The sequence below is a fragment of the Hippocampus zosterae genome, chromosome 4 (assembly GCF_025434085.1).
Source record: "Hippocampus zosterae strain Florida chromosome 4, ASM2543408v3, whole genome shotgun sequence".
Lineage (NCBI taxonomy): Eukaryota > Metazoa > Chordata > Actinopteri > Syngnathiformes > Syngnathidae > Hippocampus > Hippocampus zosterae.
In genome coordinates, this window is record NC_067454.1 from 28153035 (window position 1) to 28177930 (window position 24896).

The following is a 24896-nucleotide window of genomic DNA, read 5'->3' on the forward strand; positions in this document are numbered from 1 at the left end:
ATAATCGCAACAAATTGTGCTGCTATTTTCAGGGTCTGGGCTTCAGCATCGTCGGTGGGAGAGACAGCATCTGTGGACCAATGGGGATTTATGTCAAGACCATATTTCCTGGTGGAGCGGCGGCTGCTGATGGAAGGCTACAAGAGGGTGAGGGAATACTTGTCTTGTGTCTAAAAGGGCTTCTTGTTTTTGCAAAGGAGTCCCATTCCTATGGCGGCAAAGTAAGTCCTTACCATGGTCTGTAAGTAATTTAACACTGCTTACATGGTAATTAAGTCTTAAATACGGTAAATATTTGTCAGGACCCCAAAATAATCTCGGCAATAAATGTAAAACAGTCAAATGAAAAACAATAATTAGGACGGTGACTGAGCATGTGTTCCTGTGCCGCGTGACGATGTACTTTATTGTATGCCATCCATCCATCCATCATCTACCGCTTATCCGAGGCCGGGTCGCGGGGGCAACAGCTTTAGCAGGGAAGCCCAGACTTCCCTTTCCCTAGCTACTTCTTCCAGCTCTCCCCGGGGGATCCCGAGGCGTTCCCAGGCCAGCTGGGTGACATAGTCTCTCCAGCGTGTCCTGGGTCTTCCTCGGGGTCTCCTCCCGGTGGGACATGACCGGAACATCTCACCGGGGAGGCGCTCAGGAGGCATCCGAATCAGATGCCCAAGCCACCTCATCTGGCTCCTCTCGATGTGGAGGAGAAGCGGCTCGACTCTGAGCCCCTCCCGGATGACTGAGCTTCTCTCCTTATCTCTAAGGGAGAGCCCGGACACCCTGCGGAGAAAACTCATTTCAGCCGCTTGTATCCGGGATCTCGTTCTTTCGGTCACGACCCATAGCTCGTGACCATAGGTGAGGGTTGGGACGTAGATCGACCGGTAAATTGAGAGCTTCGCCCTTTGGCTCAGCTGCTTCTTCACCACGACAGACCGATACAACGTCCGCATCACAGCAGACGCTGCACCGATCCGCCTGTCGATCTCCCGCTCCCTCCTACCCCCACTCGTGAACAAGACCCCAAGATACTTGAACTTCTCCACTTGGGGTAAGATCTCCTCCCCGACCCGGAGGGGGCACTCCTCCCTTTTCCGACTGAGGACCATGGCTTCAGATTTGGAGGTGCTAATTTTCACCCCAACCGCTTCACACTCGGCTGCGAAACGCTCCAGTGAGAGTTGGAGAGCCCCGTTTGAAGGAACCAACAGCACCACATCATCTGCAAAAAGCAGGGATGCAATACTGAGGCTCCCAAAACGGACCACCTCAACGCTTCGGCTGCGCCTAGAAATTCTGTCCATAAAGGTTATGAACAGAATCGGCGACAAAGGGCAGCCTTGGCGGAGTCCTACCCCCACTGGAAACGCTTCCGACTTACTGCCGGCAATGCGAACCAAACTCTGACATCGGTGGTATAGTGACCGAACAGCCCGTATCAGGGGGTTCGGTACCCCAAACCCACGAAGCACCCCCCACAGAACTCCCCGAGGGACACGGTCAAACGCCTTCTCCAAGTCCACAAAACACATGTAGACTGGTTGGGCGAATTCCCACATACCCTCAAGGACCCTGCTAAGGGTGTAGAGCTGGTCCACTGTTCCACGGCCGGGACGAAAACCACACTGCTCCTCCTCAATCTGAGGCTTGACTTCCTGACGGACCCTCCTCTCCAGCACCCCTGAATAGACCTTACCAGGGAGGCTGAGGAGTGTGATCCCTCTGTAGTTGGAACACACCCTCCGGTCCCCCTTTTTAAAAAGAGGGACTACCACCCCGGTCTGCCAATCCAGAGGCACTCTCCCTGTTGACCACGCGATGTTGCAGAGGCGTGTCAACCAGGACAGCCCCACAACATCCAGAGCCTTGAGGAACTCCGGGCGGATCTCTTGCCACCGAGGAGCTTTTTAACCACATCGGTGACTTCAACCACAGAGATAGAAGAGCCCACCTCAGAGTCCCCAGGCTCTGCTTCCTCCAAGGAAGGCGTGTTGGTGGAGTTGAGGAGGTCTTCGAAGTACTCTGCCCACCTGTTCACAACGTCCCGAGTCGAAGTCAGCAGCGCCCCATCCCCACTGTACACAGTGTTAGTGGTGCACTGCTTCCCCCTCCTGACACGTCGGATGGTGGACCAGAATTTCCTCGAAGCCGTCCGGAAGTCGGCTTCCATTGCCTCACCGAACTCTTCCCACGCTCGGGTTTTTGCCTCGGCGACCACCGAAGCCGCGGTCCGCTTGGCCAGTCGATACCCGTCAGCTGCCTCTGGGGTCCCACAGGCCATAAAGGCTCGATAGGACTCGTTCTTCAGCTTGACGGCATCCCTTACTGTTGGTGTCCACCAGCGAGTACGGGGGTTGCCGCCACGACAGGCACCAACCACCTTACGGCCACAACTCAGATTGGCCGCCTCAACAATAGAGACACGGAACATGGTCCACTCGGGCACAATGTCCCCCGCCTCCCCCGGAACATGGGAAAAGCTCTGTCGGAGGTGGGAGTTGAAACTCCTTCTGACAGGGGATTCCGCCAGAAGCTCCCAACAAACCCTCACGATACGTTTGGGTCTGCCAGGACGGACCGGCATCTTCCCCCACCTTCGGAGCCTACTCACCACTAGGTGGTGATCTGTTGACAGCTCCGCCCCTCTCTTCACCCGAGTGTCCAGAACATGCGGCCGCAAATCCGATGATACAACTACAAAGTCGATCATCGAACTGCGGCCTAGGGTGTCCTGGTGCCAAGTGCACATATGGACACCCTTATGTTTGAACAAGGTGTTTGTTATGGACAATCCGTGACGAGCACAGAAGTCCAATAACAAAACACCACTCGGGTTCTGATCGGGGGGGCCGTTCCTCCCAATCACGCCCCTCCAGGTCTCACTGTCATTGCCCACGTGAGCATTGAAGTCCCCCAGCAGAACAAGGGAGTCCCCAACAGGAGTACTCTCCAGCACACCCTCCAAGGACTCCAAAAAGGGTGGGTATGCTGACCTGCTGTTTGGTGCATATGCACAAACAACAGTCAGGACCCGTCCACCCACCCGAAGGCGGAGGGAGGCAACCCTCTCGTCTACCGGTGTGAACCCCAATGTACAGGCACTGAGCCGAGGGGCAATGAGTATGCCCACACCTGCTCTGCGCCTCTCAACGTGAGCAACTCCAGAGTGGAAGAGAGTCCAACCCCCCTCGAGAGAACTGGTACCAGAACCCAGGCTGTGTGTGGAGGCAAGTCCGACTATATCCAGTTTTCTCAGCCTCACACACCAGCTCGGGCTCCTTCCCTGCCAGAGAGGTGACATTCCATGTCCCAAGAGCTAGCTTCTGAAGCCGAGGATCGGACCGCCAGTGTCCCCGCCTTTGGCTGCCGCCCAGCTCACATTGCACCCGACCCCGTTGGCCCCTCTCATGGGTGGTGAGCCCATGGGAAGGGGGACCCACGTTGCCTCTTCGGGCTGTGCCCGGCCGGGCCCCATGGGTGTAGGCCCGGCCACCAGGCGCTTGCCAACGACCCCCACCTCCAGGACTTTATTGTATGGTGCTGTGCAAATTTCATTGCGTGCTGTTCGGAACCTCGAAACGTGCCTGGAATGAGGACCCCCCCCCCCTCCCTCCCACACACACACACACCTGTGCACCATCACCTTTAGACTGACAACCCCCAAATGAATAAGAGTAACACCATTTTTATACCTCTATGTCATGTCTTTGTTTATCGCAGTTGCTTATTGTTGCAATACTAGTGTAGCGTGTAACAAATTCCTTTCACATACTTGGCCAATAAAGGGGATTCTGATTGCCCCAGCTTGCATAAGAATGATCAAGATGCAACAATGAATATTCGTAAAATATTGAAATAAATCTTTATGATATTGTGTGCAGGTGATGAGATCCTGGAGCTCAATGGGGAGTCCATGCACGGATTGTGTCATGACGATGCCCTCCACAAGTTCAAAGTAAGTCTGCCCATGTGTTTGTCTTAACTGCCAACTCACCTATGCATTATCCATCCATCCACCCATCCTCATGACTACCAGGAAAAAAATGTTGTCCAATCACATTTATTTTGAAATTCCCCAATCTATGTGAAGTAATTGGAATACTCCAAAAGAAAATTTTGAAATTCTACTACTGAGGACATTTTTTAAACACTTGAATACTCTGCCAAAATACACTTTAACGTGTTCATAAGAGTCTTATAAATAAAATGCCAACAGCATTTCAAGACAAAATATATTTGATTAAAAGTATTATTACTTTTCCTCTACCCCAGGGGTCTCCAACGTGGTGCCCGCGAGCACCAGGTAGCCCGTGAGGACCACACCAGTAGCCCGCCAGTGCTAGGATTGTGATTTGCTCGTAGAAATTATGATTTAAAAATGCAAACATGGGCAGTATTATAGATTCTATAGCTACCTATTTAGCTATCTAACTAGCTAGCTACAGTATACATCTAGCTAGCTAATGTTCTAATATTATTAAATGTAATTTGTACAAATGTTATTTCAGACGTGTATCAATTTGGTAGCCCTTCACACAATCAGGACACATGAAGTAGCTCTCACTCTCAAAAAGTTTGGTGACCCCTGCTCTACCCATAAAAGTGCTTGCACTGAGGGAAGCCATTTTCTTCGAAATCAAAGTAACAAAGCCCCACCCCCTACAAATTTGGTATCATTGGAAAGCACTGAACTCTTTGAGGAGAGGACATTATCAAAAGGAGATCATGAGATTGGATGCACTGGGTGGGAGATATGTAGGTTTAGAAATGTCCTCCACAGATGACAAATTTTAACTACTGGTCGTCAGGAGGATATCATGGTGCAGAAAGAAAAATGTGTATTTATGTTTTGAAAAAGGATGCACCTCCTTGGCCTTTTTTTTTTTGCCCATGCTGTTATATTACAAACTCAAATTTTTAATGGCACAAATAATGGGACAAAGAAATTAAAGTTTGGCATTTGCATATGTATTCACCCACTTTATTATGAAACCCCTCATCTGATGTAACCGGTTACTTTCAAATCTCATATAATTACTGAAATGAAGTTCACTTGTGTGTGTTCTTTTGGATTGGATTGGATTGGGTTGGGTTGGATAAACTTTATTGTCAAATGTACTGCATGTGTAACGTACAGCACAGATGAAATTTCTTTCTTTCTTTCTTTCTGTTCATATGCACCTTTTTTGAAATTCCCCAAAGACTGTGACATCAAAGCATTTTTTTACTGCTTACCAAACACTGACATGAAAACCATGGAACTCTTCAAAGAAGTCACGGACACGGTTGGGTCACAAAAAAATGTGAAATATTTGATGATCCCTAGGAGTGCCATCAAATCTATGACAACCAAATGGAAATATGATGGCACCACAAAAAAACCCCTGCAAAAATTCAACCAGTTCCACAGCAGAGGCTGGAGTATCAGTCAATACAAACACAATAGACAGTGCATGCCATGTCAACATCTTTTCATGAAAGCTACAAACTTTGTTTTGCCATATCATAAAGGCCTAAAAACACTCTTCCGGGCATTTATGAGTTAGCCTTGATTAACCTGTGAAGATAAAATCATAAAAAAAATATTAAATGTATCTCTTTAGCCAGTCAGTGGTGCTAACACTAGCATTACAAATAAGTTACAAATAAGTAGACATAGTCTATCATCAAATGCAAGTACCTTTGAGAGGATAGGATCATCAGGATCAAGTTACAGCAGCATTTATTGTTACTGTGAAACATCTGACTTTGCAGCACCGTGATGGCTTTGCCCTTTGCCAAAAAGTCACAATAGCTAATGTAGGGCAGGATCAACCTCTTGAGGCTTTTCCAACAAAATTTCAGTTGGACTTACTCATTGGGCTGAGCACAGTACATTAAATTGTAACGTAAAGCATTTCTTTGTGACACTAGGTGGTGCAATAAGTATGAAAAAATGTAGAGTCAAATGCATGTGAAGTTGAGGATTTTCTATATAATCATCTTTGATGGAGGATAATTGTATTTCGAGAATTTTCCTCCTGTTGTTGGCCCAGGTCTTTAACTTCGGACTCGAGCTTTGCCATTTAATCGGATGACAAGTGCGTTAAGGTACGACCCCTGTAAATGTGAAAAAAATGGGGGGAAATTGGACATTAAAAATTGTGCACACTCTGTTCATTTTAACATCGAGCGGTCGCTGCTTGAGTTCTAATAATTCCTACAAAGACAATTGGGATCGTGCATCAGTCAGTGCTCGGGCTGTGACGAGTGTTTGTAGTACAATAAAATCAGAAAAATGGCAAGGCCAATGTCAAGCCCTAGTAGGACACTGTACTGTTTTATGAGGAATCCATAGATCATCACGCAAAAGTTTAATGATGTTGGTCGGAAGCAAAACAATTTACACGGGGCACCTGACTAACATGAAGGTGTTTTGCAGCAGATCAAAAAGGGTCTATTGACTCTGGTGGTCAGGACAAGCCTGCGAGTGGGGGCCTTGTGTGGCCAGGCCCAAGTCGCTCAGCTGTGCAGATCACGCTCACTCAGCTCCACCACGGGCATGGCCAGAATCAGTGATGAAATGGGAGATTACAACTTCAAAACTTGTAAGACTTCCATCAGTGATGTTTTTAGTTCACCTGCTAAACCAGGGGACCGCGTCATGATGGAGATCATCCTGCAGAAAGGTCAGACTCTTGTGAATTGTCATCAGGTTGTCTGTCGTTTTGGGGATTTAATGCAAACATGGAGATGACTTTTTCATTACCATGAGATTGCCAGTGAATCATTTGGCGTGAGACCGTTTTTGCCATCGCATCCTGGATTGCTTCAAGAAGTGTGCTTCAAAGGAAGTACCCCTCTCACCAAAAACTGCACACGCACATGCACACACAAAAACACACACACATGCAAAAAAAACCCCACCTATAATTCTCAAAAGCACCCACTCTCACAACCAATCAAAAAATGTTGACATTCACCAAAAACCTCACACACACTGAAAGCCCTCCAAAACTACTCTCATGCCAAAACAAATTCAACTCAACCTCTCGCCTTAGCAGTCTCTCTGCCTCTCTCACTTGTATATCTAGATCCAAAAATCGGATCAGGTTTTTGTGAATTTGTTTTGTTCCCTTGGAGCCAAAACAAAATTCTAACCCTTGAATATGGTGCCAGTTCTCTGCTTTCTTGCATATTAATTCAAGTCAAAAATTTTCAGCATGCATTTCACATCCAGTGCCAGAGAAATACGTACGATCTGCATAAATCTTTTTCTTTCTTAGAGGTCAGTGTTGGTCTGGGTATCGGACTGTGCTGTGTGCCATCCACTGATGGATGTCCTGGAATCTACATACATACCTTGTCACCTGGATCTGTTGCACACATTGATGGAAGACTTCAGTAAGGGCTCGGAAATGATCTAAATGGAAGTAAAAAGGGGGAAAAAAGTATTCATTCTCATGTTTCGCATAAGGTGCTTATGTGTATCAGAAGCCACTAATGAATATTGCAAGTTGTCCTACTGTGTATCATTAAAAAGTAGGCTACTACGAGTTGTAAAGTGCTTCTGGGCATCAGTAAGTTTTATAAAAGGCCTAAAAAACATTTCCTGTCTGCAAAATACAATAAATAGCTACTACCGGCAGTTCTAAGTAAACGACAATAGTGCTGATTGAAGTGCTCGAGAAATTGAAAAAGGCTCTTTTGTACACTGCTCTGTTGACATCAAGTTCTCAAAAGGGGACTTGGTAACACTTGCTCACAGGTCTGGTTGTTCCTCATCCAAGCAAATAAATTCTTCTTAAATATTGCCTAGCTGGCAGATTCTCGAACTAAGAGTGGTCGACTCTCTCAGATCTTGCCACCTACATACAATTTAACATTGCCCTAAAACAATCCGTCAAATAGGAGTTGCGGCTATGATCCAGTTTTTGAATAAATAAAGCCGCAACACCATTTTGGTCTGTGCTGCTGTTGATTCATGACAGGTTTGTTGCTGTTTGTGATGCCATGGTGAGGGTTGAGACATGTTGAGAAGTAGTTGTGTTCCCGTTATATTTCACTTTGCATTTACAAAGGGGTGGGCGGCCCGGTAGTCCAGTGGTTAGCACGTCGGCTTCACAGTGCAGAGGTACCGGGTTCGATTCCAGCTCAAGCCTCCCTGTGTGGAGTTTGCATGTTCTCCCCGGGCCTGCGTGGGTTTTCTCCGGGTGCTCCGGTTTCCTCCCACATTCCAAAAAAAAAAACATGCGTGGCAGGCTGATTGAACACTCTAAATTGTCCCTAGGTGTGAATGTGAGTGCGAATGGTTGTTCGTTTCTGTGTGCCCTGCGATTGGCTGGCAACCGATTCAGGGTGTCCCCCGCCTACTGCCCGAAGACAGCTGGGATAGGCTCCAGCACCCCCCGCGACCCTAGTGAGGATCAAGCGGCTCGGAAGATGAATGAATGAATGAATTTACAAAGGTGGTACTCGGCAACCATCTTGTCAAGATGATGTCCTCTCTTACAAAAGCCCAAGTTTTTTTTTTTTTCTTCAAAATTGTTTAACGCATGGGTGGCACGTTAGACGATTGGTTAGCATGTCCGCCTCAGAGTGCAGAGTAGCAGGATTCAATTCTGGCTACAGCCTGACTTTTCCAGTTTCTATGTACCCAGAGAAAACCGACAAAGGCACAGGGCTGTGTGGGTTTTCTTCGGGTCTTCCAATTTCCTCCCACATTCCAAAAATGTGCATGGCAGGTTAATGGAACACTCTAAATTGTCCCTAGGTGTGAGTGTGTGTCAAGATGTGTGTTCTGCGATTGGCTGGCAACTAATTCAGGGTGCCCCCCGCATACTTCCTGTAGATGGCTGAGATAGGCTTCAGCACGCCTGCAACCCTTGTGAGGATAGGATTAGGAAATGGACGAATCGATGGGTGTTTAAAGTATTTGCCATCATGAGGTATTGCGTGTTGACGTTTGATTTAATTTGTTTGTTTGTTTGTTTGTTTTTATTAATGGGAAGTAGCTGTGTCATGTCAAATCTGAAAAAAAATGGCTTTGAAATGTTTTGCATTTATTATTCCCTCCACGCCCTCCCCAAACCATCCTATTTCTTTCACTAAATTTGGATCTGCTATTTTTAGGTATGGGGATGAGATCATGGAAATCAATAACACCGTGGTTTACAATATGGCACTAAACGATGTCTACACAGTCCTGAGCCATTGTACACCAGGGCCAGTTCAGGTTATCATCAGTCGACACCCTGACCCCAAAGTATGTAATGCCTTCACTTAATGTATGCACTTTTATTATTTACCTACACTTATTTGCAAAGTTATGTTTTGTTGTCTCATCAGCTTTGTTTCTGAAACAAACTATGTTGGGTTACCATTAACTAGACCGACTGCCTATACTGGCTTTTCCTCACACTTTGTGACAGTGCTACTGACTATGGCTCTTTGTTTATGAAGTTCTAAATTCTGTCTTGAGAAGTTGGGAGGAGATATGCAGCGGTATTCTAGTGATGGTTGTGGTTTACTGTATGTTCGCGATTACACCAAATTGGCACACTCAACAATTGTGGCCAGCACTACCACTTTTGAATATAAACATATTGTATACAGTAAATTGTTTTAAAGTGTTCCAATGTTGATAAAAATAGTTTATATATGGATTAATACATGTCACAAAACTAACTATAAATATTTTAAGGGTATGTCACCAAGTGTGGCTTGTTTGAATACAATACTGTATATTGAGTTGACTGTGGACTGTGTGCATATCAGCCTGCTGTACTCTTTTTGTCTTCTTCAGGTGTCAGAGCATCAGCTGAATGACGCAATAGCTCAAGCTGTGGAAAATAGCAAACTGAGACAGGACAAGAGCCACTGGAGTATTGATGGCCATGGTAAATTCTTTTTTTCCACCAACTACCTGAGTCTTCAAGGTTAACCATATACAGTGTAGTAAATCCTGTTCAGTGTGTACTATAACACACTCAGTGGCATCTCTGCTAAACGGTTACTTGAACAAATGGGCAATTCCTGGTCTTGATCCAGATGTGCTGTTACAGGCCCATTTCCAAACTGCCTTTCATTTCCAAAATTCTGGAAAAAGTGGTGCACATGCAGTTGAAACTTTTCTTGGATGAACATAACATCTTGGAGGTCTTCCAGTCAGGTTTCAAGACGATGCATAGCACGGAGTCGGCCCTTTTACGCGTTTCTAATGACATCCTCCTGGCAAATGACTCTGGAGACCACGTGTGACTGGTTTTATTGGACTTAACTGCAGCATTTGATACAGTGGATCACAGTATTCTGCTGACTCGTTTGCAGCACTTGGTGGGCATTGGCGGCAGTGCTCTTGAGTGGTTTGGGTCCTATCTAGCTGACAGGACCTTTTGTGTCAGCCTTGGCTGCTCTGAGTCACGCACTGCTCCCCTGTCATGTGGTGTTCCACAGGGCTCAATTCTGGGGCCTCTGCTGTTCTCGCTGTATCTGCTCCCATTGGGTTCCATCTTAAGGAAACATGGTATTCCCTTCCACTGCTATGCAGATGACTGCCAGATCTATGTCCCACTGAGCAAGAAAGACGCCTTCTCATTAAGGCCTCTCCTATCCTGTCTGGAAGAAATCAAAACCTGAATGGCACAAAATTTCTTGAAATTCAACGAAAAGACAGAGGTGATATAGTTTGGTCCCAGTGGCCCTTGTACATTCCATCCTGTAGACTTGGGCACCCTGTCTCCTTATCTGAAATCAACGGTCTCAAACTTGGGCCTAAACTAGACAGTGATTTTCGATCGGCAAATTGGTGCCGTTGTTAAATCAAGCTTCTTTCACCTTAGACAGCTGGCCAAAATAAAACCTCTCCTCTCACATGAACACTTTGAGACAGTAATTCATGCCTTTGTCACATCCCGGCTGGATTACTGCAATGCCCTGTACTTTGGAGTCAGCCAGTCCTCCATTAAGCGCCTTCAGCTGGTCCAGAATGCTGCTGCTCGCCTCTTGACTGGTACTCGTAAGAGGGAGCATATAAATCCTACTCTGGCATCCCTTCACTGGCTCCCCATTCATTTTAGAGTTATTTTCAAGATCCTCCTCTTTGTTTTCAAATCTCTGAATAATCTCTTGCCACCTTACCTCTCTGAGCTCATCCGCCCCTACACACCTGCCCGGCGCCTCAGGTCTGTGGACCAGTCTTTGTTAGAAGTACCAAGAACTAAACTGAGGCTCAGAGGGGATCGAGCCTTTTCTGTTGCTGGTCCCTCTCTCTGGAATGACCTCCCACTGAACATTCGGCAAGCCTCCTCGCTGCCCATCTTTAAAGCCCTCCTCAAAACTCACTTGTATTCTTTGGCGTTCGACTCAGCATGACTTAGATTTGCTCTTGATTTTACTGCTTGGTGCTTTCTACCGCCTTTAGTACCGATTCGTCTTACTGTTTATTGTGTATGGTAAATCGCTCCATGTACAGCTCTTTGTATGCAGCGATGGCTGTTTGAAAGTGCTCTATAAATACTGTTGACTTGACTTGACTTGACCTTTTGGTATAATCTATGTCACAGGTTTGCGAAAGTTGGAGTCCTGTTCCCACAGCCGACAAAGATGCAAACGTTGTTCTGAAAGGAGCTCCAGTCAGGTCACAGTGCGTCAAGTTCAAAAATCCATGACCCGCTCCTGCAGTGACAACACCAATAACCATCACCACGACTGCCTCCTCAACATCCACAACTTTCCCAACATATGTTATAACCCGTCAGCCCGCGTCCACAGCCTTGACACACCTCAGGTAAGTGTGATCAAAGGGAATTGTAAAGGGAATCAATCTATCAACCTATCTATCGATCTATCTATGTATCTACGCCTACACATGAACTGTTCACCTCACAACACAGATCTGTGACCTCCCAAACAAACTTTATATCATCGACCCGCAGTTCCTTCTTGTGCTGTTTGGCCTCGCGCCGGACTCCAGCAAATCAGTTTCAGCATTGAATAGATATATTCACAATGATGATATCTTCATGATCTTGAAGTCAATTATTATTGCCTTTTGGTTGTTGTGATGGCCAGCAAAACAAAAATATCTTGGAGAATAGTGCCTTTGCACAAGTGATGCCCACCAATCACAGTACTGTCATGTGTTTTTTAGTTTCTCAAGAGTTTTGTGAGTCTTGGTAATTTCATGCTGGTTTCATACTCTCTCTATTATGATTATTTGTATTTAATTGTTCATGTAGAATTGATAGATTCATTTCCAGCATAAGGTGTGGCAACTGGGGAGGCAAGGCACTTGATGCAGGTGGCAGCTGCCACCAATTGCCACTCTGTAAAACCGCTCAAGTGTACCTTTGGAGCGTAATCTACCAATTCAGACATACGAGCTGTTCAGTTCTGTGCAAGATCTTTTATTTCTACTGCTTATTTTATCGAATGCTTTTTGAGACCCAGGTGGACCGGGTGCCTGTTTTTGTTTGTTTGTTTGTTTTTTCAGCAAATGATTGACCTCATATTGAAGCAACCACCATGTTGTAATTTAACTTCATTATCCCACAGTCAAAATTTCACAATGTGGATGGATGTCACACTGGCTGAAAACAAGTGTCTTAGTCGTTTCCAAGGCAACCCCTGTTTGCCTCTTTGTTGGGCTATAATGGCGGACCAGCCGGGACACCTTTTATGTTTTCACTATAAGTAATCATGTTGGAAATAACAAAATGTGTATTTCCAGACCTGAAATGTTTTTCCTGTTTATAAGATTGCGTGATGTGTGCCACATCCTGTTTAATGCCCACATGTCAAGTTTTTGTTGTTGTCCCAAATCGATTTTAATGTGGTGAAATTTACGACATGTAAAATATGTGGCGCTTAAATGCTACTCTGTACTTTCAGCACATCAATGGGCTTTCACTTTAATCTATCTATCCATCCATTTTCTGATCCGCTTATCTTCACACGGGTCACAGGGCATGCCGGAGCCTATCCCAGCTGTCTTCAGGCAGTCGGCGGGGGACACCCTGAACTGGTTGCCAGCCAATCGCAGGGCACACACAAACAAACAAACAATCATGCTCACACTCACACCTCGGGAAAATTTAGAGCAGGGGTCCCCAAACTATGGCCCACGGGCTGTATCAGGCCCGCGGGCACATTTGACCAGGCCCTCTAACCCTCCTGTTGTCCTCGGGTCAAAATGACCTGTCACAGTGTTAAAAATGCCCCCAAAAAACCCTAAATGATGTATTTTTTAAACTTGAAATGTAATGACTTTTCCTAGATTGTCCCCAACTGCAGAAAAATTTAAATGTTGTTTTTATTCACATTTCCATGGAAGCTGTACAAAAAAAGTACAAAAGTGGTCTTCGAGGCAAAATGACCCATGACGCAAATAGGGTTGAAATCAAGGTCACAAAGTTATTTACACACCATAAAATGTTTCAGTGTTTTAGTTGTGTCTCAGATCAATTAGTAGAACATGTGAACAAGACGGTAGCAGACAAACAAGACAAGATAGGTGGCGTTTTCGTAGATGGCAGAACTCTTTTTTTGTGGATTTCAAGGGGCTATAAAGAGAGAGAGTTGTTTAGTTATTATTTATTTCCTGTTTTTTATGTGAAGAACTCAGAGAGGGATATTTAGTTATTATTTATTTCATTAACAGTGTTATTATTTGTTTCCTGACTTTTTTTCTGTAAAGAACCTGGAAAGGGTTATTTGGTTATGTGTGGCTTTCTGGGAAACAATACATTTTTTAAGCTCCCCTACGATCGTTGATGTATCAGAGAAGGGAAAAGTTATGTGGCCCTCACAGGAAAAAGTTTGGGGACCCCTGATTTAGAGTGTTCCATTAACCTGCCACACATGTTTTTGGAATGTGGGAGGAAACCAGAGTATCCCCCAGAGAAAACCCACACAGGCACGGGGAGAACATGCAAACCCCACACAGGAAGGCTGGACCTGGGATTTTGCTAAATTTTGAACCAGAAATTGTGCAGCCATCTCGTTACCTCTGCATCCCGTGTCCGAGATGCATAATTTTCCAGCAGGACACACTGTTCCAAATAATGTGCATTTTTGGGACGCAAGGACATTTCTCAGTCAGTCAAAACAAAAACAAAAAAAAAAACTACGGCAGGCCGGAGGATTTCATGGTCACGATCATTACCGGTAGCATGTCGTTTCCGTGGCGTCATTTTAACGGTACCGAAAAATCAGATAACGTTATGTGCGCATGTGGGTTGCTATTTTAGTCTGCAAACTGAGGAATCGCGCGGATGAAAGTTTGTGATGGCAGTGAAAAAAACTCACAACGGTATACTAATTACGACATTTAAGAAATGGGAATGCCAGTCTGATTTTTCGTATGAATCGTCCGAAGGGCGTACTGTATCACTAAACTTACCTGTGGCGTATCCACAGAACACGAGTGCGACCCCCACTGTTTCAGTCTTATTTCAATGCAAAAAAACACTGTCTTATATTCGGGCCAATACGGTATTTGTTTTTTGATTGCCTTAACAGTCTGTCCATCCCATAGTTGTGCTTGCCATCATGCTTATTTGTGATGTTATAATAATAATTCACCAATGCATGTGTGCAGTGGCGGTTCCTGGCATGTGTGACATGTGGGCAGGGACCACGTCCTCCCCGAGAAAACATCAACAAAAAGTTTGCTGCCTGAAATGATTTTCTATGGCATGAAGCAGTGTTTCCCAAACAAGGCTACACACACCCCTCGGTGTACATGAGCACATCCCAGGGAGGGGGTGGCGGGGTGGGGGGGGGTCCGTGGAAATAGGTCATTCAGTATCTCCTAGTTTGGTGTCCTGTGGCACAGTCACGCCAAAATCAGAACAAGTCAATGCAAGTGTCTTAATGAGTTAACAAGTACCGTAGTCATTATTCGGGTTAAGGTCAAAATGCAGGTGCAAGTACTTTCTGTACACACACACACACACACACACACACACACACGCGCACACGCGCACACACACACACACACACACACACACACACACACACACACACACACACACACACACAAAACAAACAAAAAAACAAAGATTTCTTGTGGATAGAGCATGCACCAATGTTTCTCTCAAAGGAGGTAACCCGTTTGCATTTATATGACCACATTTTCGGATTAGAAAAAGGGTAATCCAGGGGCCTCTTTTGTTTTTTTTAACCCAAATATGCACATATGACATGGCCTTTCAAACCCGAACATTGGCAATATTTTGCAAAGGTTATTGACTGGATGTAAAAATACTCATGAATGCTCAGATAATTGGCATTGTGGGTCTGAATATTATTTGTGTTCAGTGATTTGTTCCTGATATTTAACATTTAAATGACTCTCCTCCTTTGAATAAGGTCCCTTTAAATATTTTTTTCGGTGAATATTCTGAGCTCTATTGAACAAATACTCCCATTACTTTGATTCATATTTTTCGATTGATATTACGTATTTATTTTCAAGGCAACATATTTATTTTTATGTTGAATTGTAATTAGGCGGGTCCAGTGGTTAGTGCGTGAACCTCACAGTGCAGAAGTTCAATTCCAGATCCAGCTTCCCTTTGTGGAGTTTGCATGTTCTCCCCATGCCTATGTGGGTTTTCTCCAGATACTCCGGTTTCCTCCCATATTCCAAAAAAATGCATGACAGGCAGACTGAACACTCTAATTTGTCTGTAGGTGTAAGTGTGAGCAAGGATGGTTGTTTGTCTTTGTGTGTCCTGCGATTGGCTGGCAACCAGTTCAGGGTGTCTCCCGCCTACTTCCCGAAGACGGCTGGGATCGGCTCTAGCACCCCCCAACCTTTGTGCATCCACAAGGGGCTAAATATTCTTCAAAGTCTTGCTTGCCTCCTTCTTCCTTCGTTTCGTCGGTAGTTAACTATGCTGTTGGTATTATCTTTGTTTCACGATGGCTGTGCAGAGCTCACAAAATAGTTGTCTGTTTGAGTGTGTATTGGCGAATACATGTGTGACTGAGTGTCCGGCAGAACCCTTTCAGGTTATAATTGGTTTCTGCTAATAACCACCACGACACTAGACACTATAGGAACACTGACAGGGAAACAACTCAATGGGGGACAAGAGACTGTAACTAACACCATATATACTGTGGGCTTTTGGGAAAATTGAATGCTGTTGGTGCGACTTGTCATGCGGAAAATACGCATGTTCAAAATTTTGTTCTTGATATATCTATAAAACAACACCATACATTTTAAAATATGTATTTTGCCCTCACGCAAATGATTCTCTGCCGTAGCTGTATTCTAATGTGTTTAAAAGAATATATCCTGTAAGATCCACTCAAGTATATTTTTCATCGGTGTGTGTGCGCTTGTGTTTGTAGCAGTGTGTGGGTGAGTGAGTGAGTGAGTGAGTGAGTGAGTGAGTGAGTGAGTGAGTGAGTGAGTGAGTGAGTGAGTGAGTGAGCGAGCGAGCGAGCGGAAGTGGGCTGAGTTGCAGCATTTCGTGACACATTACTTCATGTTTGTCAACCAGAAAGAAGAACAAATGAGAAAACTGTCAGGGGGGAGCAGAGAAAAGTTGACTGTGGCGGCCAACTTACCTGCAGGTAAGATATGCTTGCATTTAAGTCTCATGTGCATTTTCAGAAGGTGCTACGCTGATAAATGACGTCACTGTAGTTGGTCAAAGTCTGTTATAAGGTTTCGGTCACAGAATAACATTTATATAAAATAATGGACACATACTGTAAATTGTTAGGCTGGTTAAGATCATCTGCTCTTTGATGTGATGTGAACAGGTGGGGCGTCAGCTGTTCTTTGCTCACAATCAAAAAGAGGAGCTTTTAAGAGGCAAGCACGCATTGGACAGCAGCTTCAGGATCCCTGGGTTCGCCTCGTGGACCATTTCCCTCAAGATTTGCGAGAAGTGCGAGAAGTGCGAGACGTGCGCACATTTCTGCACCACCCGGCAGACAGTGCTGTCATGATGAAAAATGAAGAGACTATGGCAGAGCTGAATTGCGCTGCCACGGATGCTACTTCAACTCATCTGTCCAACTTCACTCCCGAAGAAAAAGACGAGATCCCCACGGGATCAAAAAAAGGGCCTCCGGTGGCACCCAAGCCTGCTGGATTTCGCCAGAGCCTGAAAAAGATTCGGCATGAGCAAGACGAGAAGATGCAGGGTGAACTTGCAAAGGCGTGGCATGCTGTCGGCTTCTACAGAAGCTTCAATAGGAGATTGGACTCATCTGTTTCCAACCTGTGCATTAAAGATAAAATCCACTCGTTTGAGACTTTTTCAACCCCAGCCTCTCCAGAGAAAGTGGACACTAAGAGGCATGTAGTCCCATCTATCTCGCTTCCTCTGATGGAGAGAGAGTTAGACAGAAAACATGCCACAAACAAAAATGAAGCCTCACAAGAAGTCCAGGCAAAGCAGTCTGCATCTGTCACGGGAACAGACATGTCCGATTCTCCCTCTTCTATCATAGCATTCAATCTTGAAACAAGCAGAACAAAAATAATTCCCAAGGCTGAGCCTCAACCCAGCCAATTAGCTCCCGATCACTTGCCCTCTCAGACTGATGCAGAAGCTGCAACACAGTTTTCTCGTTCACTTTCAATCCAACATGTGTTAAATATCCACCCCTCTGAAGAATTGCTTGTTACTCCTGTATCGGAAGCTCGAGGAGTAGATGTCAGCAGCTCTGCAGAGTCCAAAGAGTTCTCCACTCCAAGCCTCGCCTCTGTGGAACTCAGTCATGCAGAAGAAGGGAGTTCTCCAGAAATGGCCAAACAGGAAGAAGTAAAGAATCAAACACAACATTGTCACTTGAACACAAATGACAATCCGTCGACCGACAATACCGCTCATCGAGACCTGGAAGGAGAAAATTTTGGTAAAATCCTTGCCTTTAGCAACCAGGTAGTTTTACTCACAAAAATGTTAAATTGTGTCACTTTTTACAAGCTCAGACTGCATTATGATCTCATGGTACTCACAGGGTGATAATGTAGAGCACCAGTGTCAAAGCCACGTCATTTTATGTAGCCCGCGGATGCAAATCATGTGTCAACTTTCATGATATTTGCTGAAATCTGTACCGACATGTCAAATTCTCATGGGTAATAAATATCGTTGAGATTTTGCATCGGCCCATGCCGTAACTTTGAAGTGGCTCGCGACAAAAAATGAGTTTGACACCCCAGAATTGTTGAGCATTAAAACACGGTTGAGTCAAGTACTGTATTCCATATAAATGTGGTGACATGGTTCCAGGTATCGCAAGCGTTGATGCGGACCCCTCCCGTGCCCACTGAGAATGGTCCGGCCGGTTACTCTCCAAACCTCTTAGCCTCCACTGGTGAAGACGTGATCAACCCCCATGAGTGTGATCCCCTTTCAGATGTAACCGACACTGGCTTTTCTATTAGGTGAGGACTTACAAATTTCAATGTGGGAGCAGGAACTCTCACAAGACAGAGAGCTCTTTAGTCTTTCTGTTCAACAGGAAGTGGCTTTAAAACGAAAGTTCAGAATAACCACTTCCCGTTTTATCATCGCTGTTGTACAGATAATAAGGTGCAACTACTACCCTATGTGTGATAATCTGACCGTCATCTGTTTGGTGTTTTTTTTTTTACCCTGAACACCCAGCTTGGCCACTCTCAGAGCATGTACCATTGAGTTTAAGGAGGGGGGATCCCCCCAAGAAGTGGCGGTTCCCTCTGCTTGCGCTCAGTCCGTCATTTCAGCGATCCCGTCTGAGGAAATAGAGATGCTGATCAAAGAAGTCAGAGCTCTGGACGAAGATGCGCTGACGGTAAAACAATGACAAAAATTCATATCCTGTCCAGCCGTTACAGGTAGCTGGCGACTACCTGAGCTAACCTGATCTCGCTTTAACCCCTCTCAGGGACAACAGTTACTACAGTGGACAGACTATCATGTTATCAGGTTATAGGTTATCATTATTGGTGCATGAAAGAGTTCAGCAGGGAGTTTGTCCTCTCTGCTGGGTAACGGAAGAGCAATGTTGGTGCGATCGTGGTCTAGTAAAAGTAGCCAAAGCAAAGACAAAAAAAACAAAGCAGAGAAACCACTCTAATATGTTGCACAGATAAGTTGAAGAGCTGCTGACTCTTCGGTTGACGAGCATGATTTGTTATTGAAATTAGTAATCTTTTCAAAACAGTAGGCTGACTCACTTTCATAAATGTGGAAATCAGAGTTTGTCTGTCAGCCTTTTGGCAAGAGGTGGTGTTGACACGCTGGACTGATTGCCAACCAATAACAGGGCACATATGAAAAAAAGGCTTTCAGAATCACGTTTGCAATTATATGCAATTAATTTCTTTTCAATTAGCCTAACATTTTGGAATGTGGGAGAAAGGCCATGCAAGCATAGAAAAGATATGCAAAGCCCACACAGGAAAGCCACAACTGAGATTTGAAGCGTGAACTTCAGAACTGTGAGTCGTGTGTGAATCTTGGCTTTCGGGATGTCCTCTTATTTATGGCTTTAATTCTTGTTAACTTTACCCATCCCTGCTTTCGACATGGTGTAATCTTACATACTATTGAAGTATGTAGCCATCTGTGAGTACTAAACAATCAGACCGTATGCTTTGCCCCAGTTAAAAGACAAAGATGATAGAATGTTAAAATTAGTGGTTAAAATTAATACAAATTGTGATGTGTGATAAAAAAAATTTCTGACTTTGATTTCGTACTGGGGTGGGCGATTTTCTCAAACTGGAACACTTAAGCCAATGTGCAAACCTCAACTTTTTGTATTTGTAATATTTTTAGAAAAGCATTTCCTCTTCTTCAACAATTGTGACGTGCAGATATGGTCTTGTCTTGTTATGATTAGAAAAATGCAAATTTGAAACAAAATTATAAGCGGTCATCAAACTTATTTTTACACTTTTAAAATGTGATTTTGTGCACCACCCGCCAACTCACTGTTCCGAGACAGGACACCAAAATATTGCAGATCAGGGTTTCCCAACCTTCTTGGACCGAAGATCTACTTTTCGATCAACCAACCTCCTGCGACCGACCTGTTATTGCGCACGCGCACCTTCGCATGCACTTACACACGCATGCCATAATGAGCAACAACCACAATGGCCCCTAAATTGAACGAAACAGAAAAATAAAGTAGACACAAGAGTTTATGAATTTGTGAAAAGGAAATCACTGCGTACCTTAGTGAGAGACCTGATGCGGATGCATGCAACGCACTTTTGCAGCTTCATAAGTGTAAGAACATCACGATCGCAGCTCACGCGTACCATTTTAAAATGATTCTCTCGGCCCTCCAGACTGCCATTCTTTGCGAGTACCATTGGTGAATTGTATATGAAATGCACTTTGCCAAATAATAATCATCATCATCATCATCATAAAGGCTACATCACAAAAGCTCTGATCACAAACTGCAAAAGCAGATTGCTGAGCACTACTTCCGCTGACGCAGGTCATGCGCTATCGTAGATTAAAGGTGACCTGCTTTATTTTATTTTTGAAATACTTTTCGTGAAAGTGTGACTGATAGGATGATTAGGGTGCAGTGTACATTAAAACCAAAATATATTATTAACGTGCACAGACTTACGAATGTTTGAAGTTATTTTTTCGTCTACACTCATCACGACTGACTTGCTGTAGATAGACAAGTGGGAAGTATAATATTATTGACAGCAATGTATGTTGGGGCGACTTGGTAATTGAGTGGTTAGCACATTAACTTCACAGTGCAGAGGTACTAGGTTCAATTCCTGCTCCGGCCTTCTTGTGTGGAGTTTGCATGTTCTCCTCGGGCCTGCGTGGGTTTTCTCCGGGTCCTGCGGTTTCCTCCAATATTCCAAAAACATACATGGCAGGCTTGTTAAACACTCCAAATTGTCCCTAGGTATGAGTGTGAGCGTGAATGGTTGTTTGTTTTGGTGTGCCCTGCGATTGGCTGGCAACCGGTTCAGAATGTCCCCTGCCTACTGCCCGAAGACAGTTGGGATAGGCTCCAGCCCCCCCCGTGACCCGAGTGAGGATAAAGCAGTCCGGAAAATGGATGGATGGAGATTTGAATGAACTCACATACTTGCAAATGTACGTACAGAATTATCAGGCCAGGTTTTCTCAGGACTCTTCCCACCAGTGTGCAGGAAATATCCACGTTGCAAACATTAGGACCACTGTTGCCATTTTTTGTCATATCTTGTTCAGGAAAAATACACACAAGGTACTGTATACACGGTGTCCATAAAGTCTGGGTACATGGTCAAAAAACAAAACACACACTTCTTGAAACCATCTGATTTAATTGTGATGTTGCTAAATAATATTTTCAAGATGATTTCCATAATTTTCAGCAAATAATTTGATGTGCTTTGCAGGATTGAGATGAATTTGAAGGAATAGGATCAGTCATGCGTTCTCTCATGTGGTTCAAATTTTAAACTTTTCCTTTTCGCATACCCCAGGAAAAGAAGTCAATGAGAGAAACGTCTGCTGAAACAAGGAGACCACTCTTGGATCCTCTGTACCCTGACTTTGTAGGCACCCTGTACAATTACAATACACTGACCTTATGTGCAGTATGATAGCATATTAGACCCAAAAAAAAGAACGTCAATTATGTCATGATCTAATTTTTTAGAAATTAGGAGCCAGAGGGGTCGGAAAAATCACTAAAGATTATTAAAGGGTTGCCAAAATGTTTTGGCAACCCTGCACACAAGCCAATCCTCTTTACTTGCTACCTCGCAAAGGTGGACCTTCCATCAGTGCTGACGGAAGGTCTGTCAGTCCGTCACAGATGGACTGACAGACAACTGACGAATACTTGGAAACTTTTTTTAAAAATTACAAGACTAAGCACTGAGGGAGGCAGATTTTCATCCATCAGTGTAAAACGTCACTAACCGGGTCAAGTACCTCTCAGTCTGTCAAAGATGGACGCCCATTTAACTGACAACTGACAGCATCAGAATTGGAATCATCTTTATTGTTAAATGCCTTATTTGTTTATGTTTATGTGTCTTTTTAGATAAAATAAATAAATAAAATGAAACCTGACGTGTGCCCCAGGCCTTAGGGGAGAGCCCTGTGGAGGGAATTCATTTTGGCCACTTGTGTCTGTGATATTGTCAAAGTCAGAATCAAGGATGTTGTGCAGTCCCATGTTGACTGCGTCATCCACTGACCTGTTTGCCCGCTAGGCAAACTGCAGGGGGTCCAGCAAGGGCCAGTAATATTCTTTGGGTGGTCCAGAACAAGGCGTACGAATGACTTCATGACCACAGGCGTCAGGGTATGGACACTAGGTATAGACTGACAATCAATGGACCGGCGGAATTTACTGACAGATGGATGGGAGTGTGGTTAAAAAAACATAACGACTGACGATTATAGTTTGGTTCGAGTTAAAATAATGACGGACTGACAATAGAGGAGAGGTGGCTGAGCCGCTGATGGATAATGAACAACAAACATTTGTAAATGCCCATCTCAGCTACCTCACTTTTCCGTAGGTGTGCCAATAAAATTAAAGCACAATTTTCAAAATAAAAGCACCGCATAGCTTACGGTTTGGTTTGATAACAAGGTCACTGTAAGGTCTGGTCAGAGAGTGTAGGCTGGCCAGATTTGGCCCCCTGGGCCGCACTTAGCTCGGATCCAATTCAGTATCTACATTCTACAGTATATCTTTTCCCATTTCTGCTCATGGTCTGTCCTTCGTTCGTTGTTGCGAGTTGTTAAATCGTAACATCAGATGAGTAATAATTATGACTGGCATGAAACAAGAGCTTTCTCCTCAGCAACTGCAAGACATCCATGTTGTGATTCTGCACAAGGAAGAGGGAGCTGGACTGGGCTTCAGCATTGCCGGAGGCTGTGACCGGGAGAGTAAAGCTCTGACAGTAAGTAAGCGTCACTGACAACAGCTTTGTTTGTTAAACAACGCATTATCTTCAATTCAGTCTGCTTTGGCTGTAACCTTCGGGATGCTTATTAATTAAACCGAGGGCAACTTTGCCGAAAACGGCCGTGGAAAGGTGCACCCAAAGTAAATTTTTAGCTATTCTTGAACCATTTGGAGTATCAGCATAGAAATAGTCACTCTTTGAAATAGTCAAAATGTCACATTTCTCCCATACTGAACTATGGATGTTTGAAAACAGAAGAAAAAGGTGAATCTTATGTTCCTCTAATTTCTTTCAATAATAATAATAAAAATACATTTTATTTATAAGCGCCTTTCAAGACACACAAGGACACTTTACAATAACAAAAAACACATAACAATACGGGTTGAGCAGCGGCAGCCAAAATGCGCCAGCGTTCACTCAACCCGGAAGTCAGAAATAAACCACAAGGGAGGCAGAGGGGGAGAAAAAAACCCACGCTTGAACGACACCTCATTTTGAGGATAATTTGAGTTAGGCAAAAAAACTCCTTTTCACAATATCAGCCTTGAAAATGGATTTAGAATGTTGATTAGGACTTGAAAACACTACAGGATCAAAGCTTCAGTCTCCCCAAGCTTCGGTTCAAAATCGACATTTGTATGTTGGGTACCATTCAAATCTCCAGAAACTCAGATGTGTTCACACATGACGATGTGCATCAGCGATTTGTTTTGACAGATGACGGAGGGACCTTGACGGGGCCCTCCTAACTTTAATTAATATGTAACAACTTGTAAAAGCTTTCCAAAGCCCACACTATTAAAGCTGAGCTCTGCGGACATGTGTGGTGGGGGCCATCATATTTCATTCAGCACCAACCTCTGGCACTAATTTGAGAGCCACACAAACATGCTTATTGCGACCTTATCGGAAGCGGTGATCAGTTTAAATGTTTCAAGTCTCCAGCATTAACCCTTTCAGGGACAGCTTATCATGTTATCAGGTTACAGGGTGCATGAAAGGGTTAAACCATATGTCTCATTTTTGATGTAGATCAAAAAAAGAGGTTAGGTTTGATGAAGTGTCCCTGCCATCTGTGTGCTTTAGCAAAACAATGTGTGCAGTCAAAAGTGTAGGGATGTGAATCTCAGCACTGAGGACGATTCGATACACATCACGATCCACTGCCAGCGATGCGATACTTAAACGACACATGGAATTTTCTGGCGATACGATGCGATACGTTTCACCATCGTCACGATGCGATACGATTCGATACACATTAAGTTCAAATCAATGCGATCCGATACGATACAATGCAATTTGTGGCGATATTGTGCAATTAAACATGATGCAAATAAGCAAAGAAAAAAAGCTTTTAAAAAGATGCAATTCAGTATGGTATTACAAAAAGGATACCACTTTATTCCTTATAAAGAGTAGAACTTGTAAAACAACTTATTTAAGCCCTTTCACAATTGGGTTTTGTGCAAAGAAAATGTAAACAATTTGGCACCTGAGACTCACAGCTGTTGCTATAGTGTAAACACAAACAGACTCTCACTGAGTGTCTTATATGAAATATTCATATATATATATATATATATATATATATATATATATGAATCTATAGCGCAAGATGTCCACCCATCCACTGTAAGTGCAACTCTTTGCGCACTGTTCAGCGACACAGTAATCTCACTTCTCACTTTGTTGTACACATCGGGAATATGTTTGTAAGTGAACACAGACCTGTCTGGTATTTTATACCTGGGTTCCAAAACGTGCACGAGCTGTCTGAAACCCTCGTTGTCCACCACGCTAAGGCTGGAGGTCTTTGCATATGAAATAAGCAGTGGCCTTAGTTATAGCCATTGCGCGGTCACAGTGAGTTGCAAGGGGACTCCCAAAATAAGAGGCAATTTTTTTCTGATCCTGACCTGGTTTACCAAGAGTTTCTCCGGTGTCCGACGAGGAACTGGGCGGGGAAGCGGGAGGGAAACTTGTCGGTGAT

General features: G+C 44.3%; 2 protein-coding genes across 2 annotated transcripts in view; one reads left to right on the top strand and one right to left on the bottom strand.

Moving 5' to 3' along the window:
• The window catches only part of mex3b (mex-3 RNA binding family member B), a 286203-nt gene that overhangs the window by 116580 nt on the left and 144727 nt on the right, over window positions 1-24896 (bottom strand). The window lies entirely within an intron of this gene.
• The window catches only part of il16 (interleukin 16), a 48291-nt gene that overhangs the window by 17183 nt on the left and 6212 nt on the right, over window positions 1-24896 (top strand). Inside the window, exons 10-21 of the mRNA XM_052064094.1 lie at window positions 33-147; window positions 3882-3955; window positions 6422-6668; window positions 7266-7383; window positions 9112-9244; window positions 9785-9878; window positions 11544-11855; window positions 16420-16569; window positions 16762-17891; window positions 18246-18400; window positions 18624-18789; window positions 22793-22894. Coding sequence (XP_051920054.1) covers window positions 33-147; window positions 3882-3955; window positions 6422-6668; window positions 7266-7383; window positions 9112-9244; window positions 9785-9878; window positions 11544-11855; window positions 16420-16569; window positions 16762-17891; window positions 18246-18400; window positions 18624-18789; window positions 22793-22894 — 2796 coding nt within the window. The remainder of the gene's footprint in view (window positions 1-32; window positions 148-3881; window positions 3956-6421; window positions 6669-7265; window positions 7384-9111; window positions 9245-9784; window positions 9879-11543; window positions 11856-16419; window positions 16570-16761; window positions 17892-18245; window positions 18401-18623; window positions 18790-22792; window positions 22895-24896) is intronic.